The sequence below is a fragment of the Phlebotomus papatasi genome, chromosome 1 (assembly GCF_024763615.1).
Source record: "Phlebotomus papatasi isolate M1 chromosome 1, Ppap_2.1, whole genome shotgun sequence".
NCBI lineage: Eukaryota > Metazoa > Arthropoda > Insecta > Diptera > Psychodidae > Phlebotomus > Phlebotomus papatasi.
In genome coordinates this window covers 79,842,885-79,856,962 of record NC_077222.1, presented here as the reverse complement: position 1 = coordinate 79,856,962, position 14,078 = coordinate 79,842,885, and the positions used below count along the sequence as shown (strand labels likewise).

At 35.7% G+C, this 14,078-nt stretch overlaps 3 protein-coding genes across 9 annotated transcripts in view; 1 reads left to right on the top strand and 2 right to left on the bottom strand.

Moving 5' to 3' along the window:
* The window catches only part of LOC129810261 (ankyrin-3-like), an 81,908-nt gene extending 76,600 nt beyond the window's left edge, over positions 1-5,308 (bottom strand). For 2 of the 6 annotated variants that reach the window (XM_055860602.1, XM_055860603.1), the window contains exons 1-2: positions 5,094-5,303; positions 4,135-4,438 (exon numbers count right to left, since the gene is read on the bottom strand). In XM_055860602.1, the coding sequence (XP_055716577.1) occupies positions 4,135-4,368 (234 nt within the window). In that variant the 5' untranslated portion in view covers positions 4,369-4,438; positions 5,094-5,303. Of the gene's footprint in view, positions 1-2,905; positions 3,736-4,134 lie in introns of those variants that run through there. The other 4 variants (XM_055860601.1, XM_055860605.1, XM_055860607.1 and 1 more) reach the window with 4 other exon arrangements.
* Positions 5,309-10,154: 4,846 nt separating this feature from the next.
* LOC129810294 (acidic fibroblast growth factor intracellular-binding protein) lies at positions 10,155-12,149 on the bottom strand. The gene is made up of 5 exons (XM_055860663.1): positions 12,065-12,149; positions 11,773-11,971; positions 11,237-11,698; positions 10,921-11,175; positions 10,155-10,313 (listed from the first exon to the last, which is right to left on the bottom strand). The coding sequence occupies exons 1-5, from the start codon at positions 12,147-12,149 to the stop codon at positions 10,235-10,237; spliced, it is 1,080 nt and encodes a 359-aa protein (XP_055716638.1). The 3' UTR covers positions 10,155-10,234.
* Positions 12,150-12,359: 210 nt separating this feature from the next.
* On the top strand, positions 12,360-13,466 carry LOC129810298 (uncharacterized). Of its 2 annotated transcripts, none has more exons than XM_055860668.1 (3): positions 12,360-12,526; positions 12,619-12,958; positions 13,027-13,466. In XM_055860668.1, the coding sequence occupies exons 1-3, from the start codon at positions 12,469-12,471 to the stop codon at positions 13,451-13,453; spliced, it is 825 nt and encodes a 274-aa protein (XP_055716643.1). In that variant the 5' UTR covers positions 12,360-12,468; the 3' UTR covers positions 13,454-13,466. The 2 variants fall into 2 exon arrangements, with proteins under 2 accessions (XP_055716643.1, XP_055716642.1); XM_055860667.1 differs by having other exon boundaries at positions 12,616-12,958.
* The last annotated feature ends 612 nt before the right edge of the window (positions 13,467-14,078 follow it).

Below are 14,078 nucleotides of genomic sequence, written 5' to 3'. Positions count from 1 at the left end.
AATAACGGTTTTACAAGGTCAAACGTTAAAAATACGTAAAGAGCGTATTTCTCAACCGAATGTTAGGGCTCTTTGAAAAGGTCTTGGAATTTCTGACAAAACTAAACCGGTTCCATTTGATTCTGAATCGGTTACAAACCGATAAGTAATTCTTAATCGAAAATTAATTTTATCACTCTTAAAACTATTTTGTCGAAACTTTTGAGTTATTTAAAAATCGTTTTAAATCGATTGAGAACTAGAAAACGGTAGGTTATTATTAATCGTATCGGAATATTTGTTACAATGTAATCATGTTTATGTTACTGTTGCCTTATCTCGTGTTAGAAGAATGTGCTAATCCATTTGTAGACTCGCTCAGGAGAGCCTTCTCCGGATTGTGGATGAAGAACAGCGGTCTTGTCTATTGCGCCACTGAGATTCCGGTACGATAAGTGATGGAAAAGTACTTTTGAGTTAGGGTAAGTGTGCCAAATTCGGCATAGTAGCATGCAGGCGTCAAAGTCTCAAGTTTGAAATGTAATATTTTAAATACAAATTGATTTTTTTATTCTTTCTTCTAAAAGAGTGTTGCTGGGAGCCTTGCAAAGAGTTTACCGTCTTTATTTACTCTAAAATCACTCTTAATACATTTTAAAATGAATAAAAATATAGACATAGGTTTGGTGTCCTATTTCGGCCAGCTTCATTCTCATTGTTCCTTACCCTTCAAGAATTCTTCCAATATCTTTTTCACGTCATCTCGTTTGTCAAAGCTACATTTCTTGTTATTCCTTTGCATTGTATAATCTCTAAAGTACGTAAAATCTGAAAGTTCATGGAAATTCGAGGAACAAAAAAGGTGGCCGAAATTGCAAGCTGGCCGGAATTTGGCACACTTACCCTATAGTATCTAAGTCACGAATTCGAGCATTCCTCAAAACATGGAATGCTTAGCAATTACTGATTTTAAAGTAATTATTAGATATCTTATAATATAAGATAGGTAGCTTGTTTTTCACAAATGCTGCAAATGAAAAAGATGGCGCAGTAAAATAAATTTATTAAAATACTTTTAATAAGGTACTTTGAAAAAAAAAAAGTTTCGTTAAACGGACAAAAAATAGATCTTGTTAAAATTCTGTCAAAAGCATATTGTTTATCAATTCGAACAATATAATTTCTTTATCAAGAGATAGAAAAAAAGTTACAAAAATCCAGTTGGTCACCGATTTATCAAGATTTTTCCATATTCACGAAAGAACAACCTTTTAACAAACTTTTCTTGTTAGTTTGGCAGAAGTTTTTTTTCATATTGTACATTGTTTTACTTTTACTGTTGTTTTCTGTTAAACAAAGATAAGAAAACGACAATTTATTATTAAAAAAAAACGCAGGAAATTTTCTACGAACATTTTCTAGTAAAATCAATAAATATTACTATTTATCTGCAAAGAAGTTGCAGACAGAGAGACAAAATTAGAAACATTCTTTGTAATTTTGAATTTAAATTTATTCAATTTTTAATGTTTTTACCTACATATCAACTCATGTTTTACTAATTTTGACGGTCAATATGCTTAACCCTTAACCAAAAATATAATTTTGTGAGATCTATGAATTTTTCAAAAGAAATTCATTTTGATTTGTTAAAATCTGCAACTTTGCATAAGTTTTGGCGATAGTTAACTTCCCAATGATTTCTGGAAATTGCTATCTTTCTAATAAAAAATTGGATCTTTTTCTTTTATTTCAATCATAAAATGAAAGTTTACTAACAGCGTGTTACGACTTTTACAAGTGGTATTAAAAGTCAGATAAACTGAAAGCTTTTTTTCAGTTTTAATAAATGGAGAATATCAATTTCAAGTTACTAAGGTATACCTGAAACATCCATCGGATTTCCGAGCTAGTCGTAATGAGGTAATTTAAAAAATAATCTGTTATATATATCAGATGATTTCACTATACTTAGCACATCGGTCATCATCATCCACTGGAAAAAAATGGAACAATTTACATAATATTCCATATGAATGGGATGAGAGTAAATTTGCAGAAAACCACTCAATTAAGTGAATGGTCCAAAAAAGAACCCACACAATTCATGGCAGAGGGACAGAAGAAAATTAATAACATTATCACATTTGAGTGTTTGTCTTGCTAAAAATAACAGAAAAAAAAAGACACTGCTTTGGTGGTGTCTTCAATTGAAATACTAGCACAATTGATAATAAAATGTTGAATAACTTTTTTATGCAAATTTTCGTGTTCTCTGTCGTCTAAATTCACAACATGACGTAATGATTCTCTCTTTCATTCCACTTGACTATACGGTCAATGGGAAAGATAGTTTTGAAGGAGGATATCCACTGACAAAATTGGTGATCACCTCCGTTGATGAGGTGGGAAATTCTATACAGACGATCTTTTTTTTTGTCTTTGTTTGTTGTATTTCTTATGCACGCAATTCGAAGGGACCCATATAGGTAAAAAAAAAAGTCATTCATTCATAGAACAGCTGCTATAGCATTTTGTTAAGACCATTCACATTCAACAAGGCACACAGAGACCATGATCTTGTAGCGTTATTGAGTATTTATAAAGCAATAGGAGAAAAAAAACATTCCAGCATTGGTTGCACATTAGATTTTACACACAGCACAAAAATTATGATAGAGAAAGTCACTCCAAATCCAAAGACACAGCCGGATAATCCAGAAAGCAAAAAATAATCACAGAACCATCACAACCATCGTTATTTGCACTGGAAGCCCCCTTCTGGAAAAATCGCAATATGTGTTGGAAGATATTGATGGGAACCGCAAAGTAAAATCTCAAACTGTGCACCCACACACATAAGTGTACCATCCAAGAAAGGCATGATTATTGGAAATTAAAAAAATCACTGGATAAAATCACTTACGAGATTGTTGCACGAGTTCTGCATGTGCTATCCGGAGATTGTGACAACCTAAACTGACAACGCCTAAAACCATATACGAAATCTCTCTCCAATCGTTCCAATCTATTCTAAGCTCCAAGCACTTCTTTTGGATCTTTCTTATTTCACTTTTTTTTAGCTTTTCTCTTCTGTTTTTTTTTTTTAATCCGTAGATTGCACCAATACAGATTCACAGAGTACTTGAGAAACAACACATGGGAATAAATATCTCAATGGAAGCAACGTTGAAGTATATATATGAAAAAAAAAAGTTAATATTAAAAAGTAAAAATTATATTCCCGTTCCGCTTCAGTTTCTTTCACACTCTCGTGGCTTCTGTATGTCCTCTCCTTGTTTCACCAATCGTATACCCACCAAACAATCAAATAATAACAATAATAGGCACTGTTGGTAATGAAAAAAAAAGCAAGGGGGAACTACTTTTAAGGGAACTCTCCGTGATGAGATAACACAACTAACCAAAGGCACATGGAATTTACGTTTTTCTCGTCTTCTCTTGAAGCCCTTTTGTAACTTAACAATTTTGCCCTTCTTTAAACTTTTTCCACGATGCGCGCTACTCTTTGAGAACAATTGAGAACGCGACGATCTAAATGTGAATTGGAACTGAAGAGTTACGAGAGAAATTCTTGGAGGAAAAAGACTACAAAAATTTTATTTTCCTGGGGCTTCTAAAGAGACAAGAGTACCACGAGACCCGGATTGAGGATTGTGTGAGTAGCGACTCACTGAGAATGTCAATGTTAACTGAAACAGCCGGAGAGATTTCGTGGCGCGGGAAGCAGAAATTAAAATCGACATCGGGCCCGGCACATTTTGGAATGGAACACAGAGAGGAGACACAGAGTCGCATAACAAGACAAAAAACTTGCTCATTAATGATATTCCCACAGTGTCGCAATGGATACCGTAGAAATGGGTTATCAAAGGTACTTGAGAGATATTTACTAGATAGTCCTAAGATCTACAAAGGAGTAAACTCAAAATTCTATCTTCTTTGCCTGGAAAAGGCTACTGATCTTGGCATAAGGACACGTGAAGAAGCATACGGTTGAAGATACTGGAAATCCGTCACTGGTAACCGGTATAGTGTGTGGATTATATATAAATGTATGGGGGGAGCATTATATTGATGTGTTGGGCATTTAGTATACCGGGGCAGAATGGAGAGATCTGGAAAGTGACTTACAGAAAAATGATGATGACGATGCGAGTGTGTCTCATGGTGTCCATGCTGTTGCTGCTGCTGCGGCTGCTGCTTGGAATGTTGCTTCATTGGAGGATGATGGTGATTGTTGGACGGCGGCGATTGAATGCCATGGCCATGATGTTGCTGTGGACCATGGAGTCCATGATGATGGGGCGAGTGCCCCTGTGAAGTCTCCATCAGCGTCGGCTGAATATGTGTCACAAATTGTGCCATTTTCACACTTTTTCACAATTTTTTCAAAATTTTTCACAATCACTTTTAGCTCTTCTCCTTAAATTTTCATCTACAAGAGAGGAAGGAAAACGAAAGAAGAAAAAAAGATAATCACAGAGATCAAAATTAATTTACCACTCCCTCGTTTTTCTTCACTCTTTCACACCAATCATATTCAAATATTTGATTTACTACAGAGAATCACTTATGAATTAATTTCTATTTTCTTCTCTCATATACAATTACAAACCACCAAGAGAAGTGCAGGGAAAATAGAAGATAATTTCTTTAATACTGGAGCAAATTTAATTTAAAAAAACACTTTGAAAGAAAAAATTAAAATAAAGAAAAAAAACCGAAAAAACAATTTAATGTAGTTCTCTATTGCCCTTTTGCACTGAATTTTCTTCTCGATAGCACAAGAATTATGTAATTAAATTTTTCACCACAAAATTGCACTTAATCGATGGAGAAAATGTTATGTTGCACAATTTGAATTTCTGGTCAGGAGCCATTGCTACTCTAAGAAGAACTCAAAATTAGGTAAAAACCCGGGGAAAATACTGTTTTTTTTTCTCCAGATCAAAAGCCCATCCCTTTTTCACATCTTCACTTGCAAAGAAATTTTGCAAAACTGATGACCTCTTAATTCAACAGAAAACTATCATATCAAAAAAGCTGCAAGAGCTTAATGGGAGATATATCAAGTAAATTACTAAACACACCACAAATAGCCACTGAAGAGATGGAAGGAAATCCTAATTTTAAGAAAAATAGACACACCACAGAGAAGAATCCTCCTTTTCTTGTGAAAATTCCCCAGTTACTGGGTATAAAGGATTCTCCTGTGAAGAGACACACACCAGCCAGAATCACCAGAAAGGGCTTGAGACTAGATTGGAAAACGATGTACCACCCACACTCATCGACAACTCTTGGACACTGAATGAGCTCACACTTGCCTCACTCTGGGTATTATACTGGTATTATTGTGTATAAGCATCAAAACTTTGGGGGAGACACGGAAGACTCTTTTCTCTCCAGTATATTCTCTCTTTCACACTGCCTTCAGTCACTTGGAATTCCATCGCGATGGTGTGTGTTTTGCCACTAAATGAATTGTTCCAGCTGAATTCTCTCACAGAGAATCCCTTCATCCTCCCCAACATAAACTGCCCGCTCTGACAAATTGTCCGGGGGAGAGTGTCACAGAGAGAAAAAAGTATATGAGAAAATTTGGCGCCAGAATCTCATTGGGGTGACTAAGGGATTTCAGTAAACCCACTCCCTCCTTTATGGAACAACTAGACTAATAATCTTGACCAAGGAGAGACACTGGATGTGGTTTCATTCCTTAACCCAAATCCTTGTTGATTTAAGGTTGAAATGGGCACAACTCACCACAAGCTCAGAAGCTCTTTTCAACACTTCACTGCGCCAAATGATATTACCACACCAAATTTGCACCCTCATCAGGGTTTTCCACAGTCTGTGCCATTCAGAATGCAAATCCCAAATTACTGAAACGCAGTAGATTGCAATGTTCCAAATCAATTGAATACTTTCTGTTTTGATCGTTGTAAAAATAAATCAGTTATTGAAATAAGGGTTGCGGTATTACTTAGGGAAAATGGAGCATCCTTTAATTGGGTACCTTTAAAATTTTGCATTTTTCTCCTACGTTGAAAAGGAATTCAAGCTTAGCACAATGAAATTCAGCTTCACAATTGGTTTAATAAATGATAATAATAATGGTGGCTCAACGTTTCCACAAGGGGAGTTCAGGACATCCATTATTATTTTTCCTTATAAAGGGATGGGGTTGTCACCCCGTGGAATCAAGTGCAGTGAAGCTCACTGGATGCAATTCGAACACCTTGAACGCCAGAAAAAATCCTGGTGACCTAAAGGGGATTCGAACCCGGGACACTTGCATCATAGAGCGAGTGCTCTACCACTTGACGCATTAAGTGCCCTCACAATTGGTTTGTCGAGCTGAATTATATCATGGATAAATCCAGTTCCATTAAAAAATAAGAAAAGGGCTCTATTCTAAATGTATCCAATTCCAAAGTTGCCCCACTAATCCTGTAACCTGTCCACACTTATGACCTCCTATCAGAAATCTTTAATTTTTTTACAAAATGATTTTATAGAACCACTAAATTAAGAATATCGTTCTAGGCTCTTATTTTACTCGAAGTTTATCGTTTCTTTGTTTAACGTTTGTCCATAGGATGTTCTTCCTTATAAAATGTCAAATTAAACGAAAAATATCCTTTTAACAAACTCATACCAATATTTACTTTGCCGTATTACGAAACTTTTTCTTTCAGTCAATGTAAAGCGGTGTTTAGACTAGAGATTTAGCCCATTTGCTTTTAATAAAGAATTCCAGATCAAAACTTTCGCAATAATCTCGATTATTGAAAAATTACAGCACCTATGCCACATAGATTAATATTTAGTTTGAAGGCCGTATAATAGCCTCTTTAAACTGGAAGTAAAAACCTGAAAAGTCAAAAGCAGTGAAGTTGACAAAAAGTCAAAAGTAGTTTTAAAAAAAGAATTGCATCCTCAAACTTCATACTACTTCCAATATCGGTACGTTACAATTTCTATTATGGGAGGGCCTCAAATGGCTAAGAGAATAAACCACGCCTCCTTAAAGCTAATCCTTTATAATGCTTGTTTCTGTTGTTCCATCCCCGTTCAAGTATTTTCCTATACAGTGGTTCCTGAGATTCTACATATATTTGTGACCGAAAAAAACTGCGCGAAAGGCCTTTATGCATACAGAATAACTACGTACTTCCAGGAGATATTCAATTCAATTCAATTTATTGATAAATAAATAGAAAAGCTGTCCCCTGTACAAAAAAGTTCTCTAAACAATTGTTTGTCCGGGATTTAAGGAGTGCGTGGTAGTCACAAATCTGAGGATAAGCCCCCTCTTCCGCTCACGAGGTAAGCTATTCCATAGAATAATTCCCTCAACAAAAAAAGGAGTTGCGGAGAATGCGACACCCCGAACCCGGCACACGGAGAAACGAAGCCCTAGTGGACGATCCATCCATCACAAACTTCGCGAGATACCGTGGCCGACCACTGTACAATAATCAGGAGATAAAGTCAATAGCACGAGTCTCCAGATAAGGGACAATATGAAGACCAATGATAGGTATAACTCAAGGAGAAATATGATCGTATTTGCGCAACCCAAAAACGTAACGCACACATGAGTTAAATGCCCTGCTCAGGCGATCTTTCGTCTGAACACTGGCACTGAAAAATAATTCAGCCCCATATGGGTGATGAAAGCAATAATAAGAGTCCTAATAAGTAGGAACCTAGTACCTGGTAGATATCTTTTAAGGTTTGCGGAATCTTCGTTTTTCCATTTTGTGTTTTACACTTTTGTTTTTCCCAGTTTTTCTCTGGAATCCTTGTCTTCGGTAATCTTTATTTTTTTTGGAGACTTTGTTTTCATATATTTTACACAAGTTATATTTTATTAAATAAAATAATGAACTTACAGAGGTGTTTTTTGAAGTTTTTAGTTTCGTCCTTTTGGGGCAAAGGGAAATTTTCTGTGTTTTGGGAAGTTTTTTTTAGTTTCGTTTTTTGACGCGAAGGAAAATTTTTGGAAATTTATAAAATATACTTGTGCATAAGACAAAGTTTCCAAAAACAAAAAATTACCGAAGACAAAGATTCCAAAGACAAACTGGGAAAAACATAAAAATTGTATAAAAAAATAGAAAAAAAACCAACATTCCCGATCCCATCTTGTGAATAAGTTACAGAAACGCAGTGTTATATGCAAATGCAAAATATAGTTGACATCAATTTTACAAGTTATTTCCAACGTCATCTTTTCAAAGAAATGCATTTCGAATTTACCACCTGAAAAGTGTTGCATACAAATAGGGGCCTTTCAAATAATGATTTGATAAATTAGCTCCCAACAATTGAAAGCAAATACACATCAGTGTATTTGCATAATCACATTATGTTCGCAATTAATTGTGCATAATCCTGGGATCCCCTGTACAAACTATAAAAATTTTAAATCCAAAACTTAGATACAGTAGACTCTCGCTCAATCGGTTCTTTTTCAATCGGGCGAAAAATTTTGTTGACAATTTTCACGTTTAATTATGAAGCTAATTCGCTCAAATTCGCTATAGTTCTTCCTATTTTATTGTGATCCTTTATAATTGAGCGCTTTTTGTGGAATTTACAAAGACTTTGACGCCCAAATCTATCGATAAACTGGATGACATTTCACCCCAAATGCCCATTTGAGAGAGAGTCTACTGTAACGATCAAATTATGACATATGTATACAGCATATACAGTAGACTCTCTCTCAAATGGGCATTTGGGGTAAAATGTCATCCGGTTTATCGATAGATTTGGACGACAAAGCCTTTGAAAATTCCACAAAAAGCGCTGAATTATAAAGAATCATGATAAAATAGGAAGAACTACAGCGAATTTGAGCAAATTAGCTTCTTAATTAAACGTGAAAATTTGTCAACAAAATTTTTCGCCTGATTGAAAAAGAGCCGATTGAGCGAGAGTCTACTGTACGATTTATCTACGATTCAGGTTTTCTGTAGTTTTCTTGGTGAGATCGACCGTGATAAGTCGAAAAAAGCCGCAACAAAGCAGTAATTAAAAAAAAATAGTTGAATTAAAAACAAATTCAAATAAAATTAATTTTCATTTCTTGAAATACAGGAGCTGTGGAAAAAAGCAGTACGGCCATTTCTAAAAAGGGCGTTGCTTATCTTTTGGAAGGCAAATTTTGTAATACCCCGCTCCTAGTGAAATTTTATTTGGATTTTTCATAAAGCATTCCTTTATGCACCATTGAAAAATTAAGCTTGGGATAATTGGCCATAAATCATTGAAGGGCGTGGCCTATTTTTTCAAACAAATTTATTCAGTAGTGTCTACACAAAAATTGTTTTTTTTTTAAATTCTGACGTTTCTGCCTACAAGGATAGGGGAAATTTTCTTTCAAAAGGATTTTTTAAAAGAAATTGCTCCTAGAGGCCTTAAAGGCTAACACTCCGTCCTGTAAAAAATGTTTTTTTTTCTTTTTTTTAAATTATTATTTAATTTGTATATTTTTTTAATAGAAATGAGAAATCTGGATGAAACACTCTATTTTATAGAGGTTGATGTAGGTGCTGTATAAAATGTGCTATTTTGATTGTTCTTTCTGTTCTGGCGGAAATATAACTAGGACACACTGTAGTAGCAACATTACAAAGGATGCGCTTGCGCTTATTGCACATTTCTCTCAGATTTTCTCTTGTGCGTCCATCCTTTATGGATGATTTTTCCGAGCCTCACCCAGCATACCAGAAAATAGAGAGAGAGTGAGAGCAAAAGAGAGTGTCAGTTGCAGAACGGATATGAGCTTCGAGACCAATTTACCACCATATCTACCCCCAAAAAAGCTCTCTTCACCCACACCATCCTGTTCCTTTTTTTCTCCTTTCTCAATCTTGTTCCACATCAACATTCATCCTGCGTGGAAGGGGTCATGGTAGAAGCATATAAAAATCCATCGTTAAGAAGCCTGGCGCCACCATTAAAAGGGATCACCCAATCTCTGTCTCATTGTGGATTTTTATATCTGTTCAACCGCCCCCTACACTGCCCCTCTAAAGAACCTATTAAAATCGCATGTGTCTGCCAAAGATACGAAGATGGTGAGAAAATTAAGGCAATGAGACGCAAAAGATGGTAAAAAATAAAACACCGTTCAATTAGTAAGTCATCGCCAATGCCATCCTCTTCGACGTGTTTTTATTGAATTCCTTTTGATCACATTTTTTCACATTCTCTGTCAAGTATGATACATACGTATTAAACATGTACTGATCACTTGCATATACCGATCCCACAGACAACGAATGTCTTGGTCCCTAAAGAGAGAGAGAGTTATGAAAGATCAAAAAATGCACTGAGACACAATAAATAACTCCGACAGATGTACACAACATAGAAAAAAAAATTTGTAAAAATGTTCCTAAATGTTTGTGAATTTTTATAGGGGAGTTACGAAATGCTCGTGAATCGTATAACCCACAAACATGTTCGTAAAAGTTTGTACTTTTTTCACAAACATTGTTCGTAACATGATCATTTGGCGAGCATTTCTTTTTTGTACTTTTACAAACATTTGTTCGTAAATGTTCGTAAACATACAAAAAATGTTCGTAAAATTTTGTCATTTGTTCGTAAATGTTTGTTTTCCTGTCGAACATTTTACGAACATTTACGAACAAATGACAAAATTTTACGAACATTTTTTGTGTGTTTACGAACATTTACGAACAAATGTTTGTAAAAGTACAAAAAAATGTTCGTCAAATGATCGTGTTACGAGCAATGTTTGTGATAAAAATACAAAATTTTACGAACTTGTTTGTGGGCTATACGATTCACGAACATTTCGTAACTCCCCCATAGGAATTCACAAATATTTACGAATATTTTTACAAAATATTTTTTTTCTGTGTAGATACAAACCTTGAAACTTCTAAATCCAGCACACTCTGGGTTATGGCTGGTAGGAAAAATTTTACTTGATCAACGGTCCAATTATTCTGCCTCCATGGATCAATGAGCTTCTCTGATAACTCCAAAAATAGCCCCCTCAATTCACGTGTTCGATGCAAATTGCACGCTATTGTAATGAGAGCCCGCCAATATGATCGGAAATTGATATCCAATTCCTGATAGTTTCGTTCCAGAAGAGTCGGTTTCAATCTTATGCACACGAGACTGCGGAAAAACAAGATCTCAAATGGATAATTCTCAAGGATAAATTCAGAATAGTTCTCACTGTTTGATCTCTTTTTCTTTGTCCACAAGACACCGTAATTCCCGTAGGTCCAGGAGAAACTCTTTATCCATCTCTGTATCATAGTATTCAGGACCAGAATGCTGATATGTGTACGTCCAAAAGGTCATAACAGCTTGAGAACATTCAAAGAAATCCAAGAAATCCAGATACTGAAGTCGACGTTTGGAGGTTTCGAATCTGAGGCAGGCAATAAATACCACAGCAGCATACTTCCTGGCCAAATCATCCGGCAACATAAAATGCTGCTTAATATTGTTCGTCATATTTCCTGGCATTTCCTCCACAGTCTTGAAAATCCTCTTCACATTGTCAAATTGGCGACGACACGACTTGAGCTTAGCTCCCGTCTTTTCAGCCACCTCATCGAGATCCTTACGGTACCTGGATGACAATTTCTTCCCCAAAATCTCACGTGCAACAGCATCATCCAGAGAATAATACCTAATGGATTTTTTTTTAATTTCAAAAATTAAATCCAGTTTTTGAAAAATTTTTCAATCCCCATGAAATCTTACTTTTCAATCAGAAGTGAACGACTTTGGGGCTCAAGCTGAAATGATGGTTGTTCAGACAATTTTGATGGCATATGCAGAATTCTCTCCAAGAGAGAATATGTCCGATAGTGATCCAGGACATCTGAACAAATTAATTCAACAGGAACTCCCATCATTTGGGAGCTCTCTTTCAACTTTAGAAAATTCACAGCTTCAGTTGCTGGAAAGATTTTTTTTTTTGAAAACCATTTCAGCAGCATTCAACAAAACTAGTTTGAGAACAATAAAAAAAACAACAGTTTCATCAACTTACAAGTATATCCTTCAATCCAAAGTTGATAGATTTCCGGATCGACTAGGGTATAATTGCTAATGAAGACATCAACTTCTGTGAGCATTTTGAAGTTGGATAAATCCTTTTTTCTTGCACTTTAAAACACTTTTTTTCTGCACAATAACCGGGATTGAATTTTCAACAAAACTCTTCACACACAATTACATAAAATTCTGACACAACACGGTGAAACATCTGCGCAGTGGCAGGGTCTGGAGATCGGGAAACCGATTCTCTGTGACACCCAAAACTCTCAGATCTGCCAACACAGACACGGTTCCGAGACATTTAATGTGAGAATTTGAATTTATCTTTTTTTTTACTAGTAATTATTACCAACTAGAACTTTAAGAATAGCCACGTAATGTGATTAAGTCTTCAAGATGCCTCTCCTGGTAATTCTCTTCAATGTGTTCCTACTAACAACGACAGTTTTAGCAGGTAAAATCTGACCCAGTCTCGATGTTTACATTCCCGGAAAGATCAAACAAAGGGCAACAATATGTTTGGCTCATGTATATATCTTTCAGAAGAAGAAGAAGACCCTAGTGCCTGGAATGGAAAGTGGTTTCCTCAACCACCAAATGCTCCGGATCCCAATGAAAAATTATCAGACAATGAAGAAGTCAAATCACCTCCCATGGGAATAATTGATCCGGCATGTGACGATGGGAAGAATAACTTGACACTAGACTATGATCCCAAAAATATCAGTCACAGCATTGTTCACATGTGCCTCGATAATTACACCCACTTCCGACCAAACTACAATACCGAACCAGTGATGAGAATCTATCAGATTCCCAAAGCATATTCCGCCCAGCATCGTTGCATGAACAAGAACATCACATACCCAGAAAATATTCCAACATTGTAAGTCATCTTAAAGACTCTTTTTTTCTTCTTATAAGAAAATAATTGAGATATTCATTGACTTTCAGTGGACCCCATCGTGCTCTCTGGCCAAGATATGGGGAGTATCTGTACGTTCCCGTACAACGATGGATACACAGTTTGGAACATGGAGCAATTGTTGCCCTCTATCATCCATGTGCCCATGAAACACTCACAGAGAGGCTAAAAGCTCTCGTGAAATCCTGCCTATTCCGCCATGTTATCACCCCCTCAGAACGCCTAACACCAGAACGTCCCTTTGCTCTTGTGGCATGGGGCAAAAGTATGGAAATGTCTGTGATTGAGGATAATCTCGTGCGGGAATTTATTCGTGATAATGCACGAAAAGGCCCAGAAATGACCCACAGAGATGGTCAGTATAGTGAGCAATTGATTGCACCTGCAGAAATCATCAGCACAAAAGATGATGAGACTCTCTGTCCACCTCCTCATACAGAAAGCAATAAAGTTTAATAAAAAGCGAAAATATGCCTTTAATACTGTGCCAATAGATTAACAAATATAGATCGGTACAAGTCATATCAATTAAAAGAAAAAAAATAGAAGTTATAAACTTTAACCCTTTAATGACGAGACAGTTTTCATTGACCGAAAATCAGCAATAAAAATGAATCAGATAAACAAAATAAGTGAAAGGTCTTAGGGTAAAGTGGTACAAGTTGGACAGTGGTACAAGTTGGACAATGGTACAATTTGGACAGGGCTTTTTGTCTTGATAAATTTAGTACTTCATTTTTATGTGTATATCTTTAATGCTTTAGTTATATAATTTGGTTCCTTGTGCTGAAAAACAAATTTTGTACTGTATTTATCAAGAAAAAAGCCATGTCCAACTTGTGCCGGCGAATTGTCCAACTTGTAACACTAATTCCAAATTATAAACTTTACCCTATATCTAGCCTTAGAAGATCCAACAGAGTCTGATTCGGTGTATATTTTACGTCTATAAGCAATAGAGACAAAACTAGCCCAAAAATTTAAATAATTTTTCTGACAATAACAATGAATGATAATTTTCACTTTATTGAAAAATATTATGTTTGAGTATTATAGTTTTTATTGCAGAAAACGGTTTTAC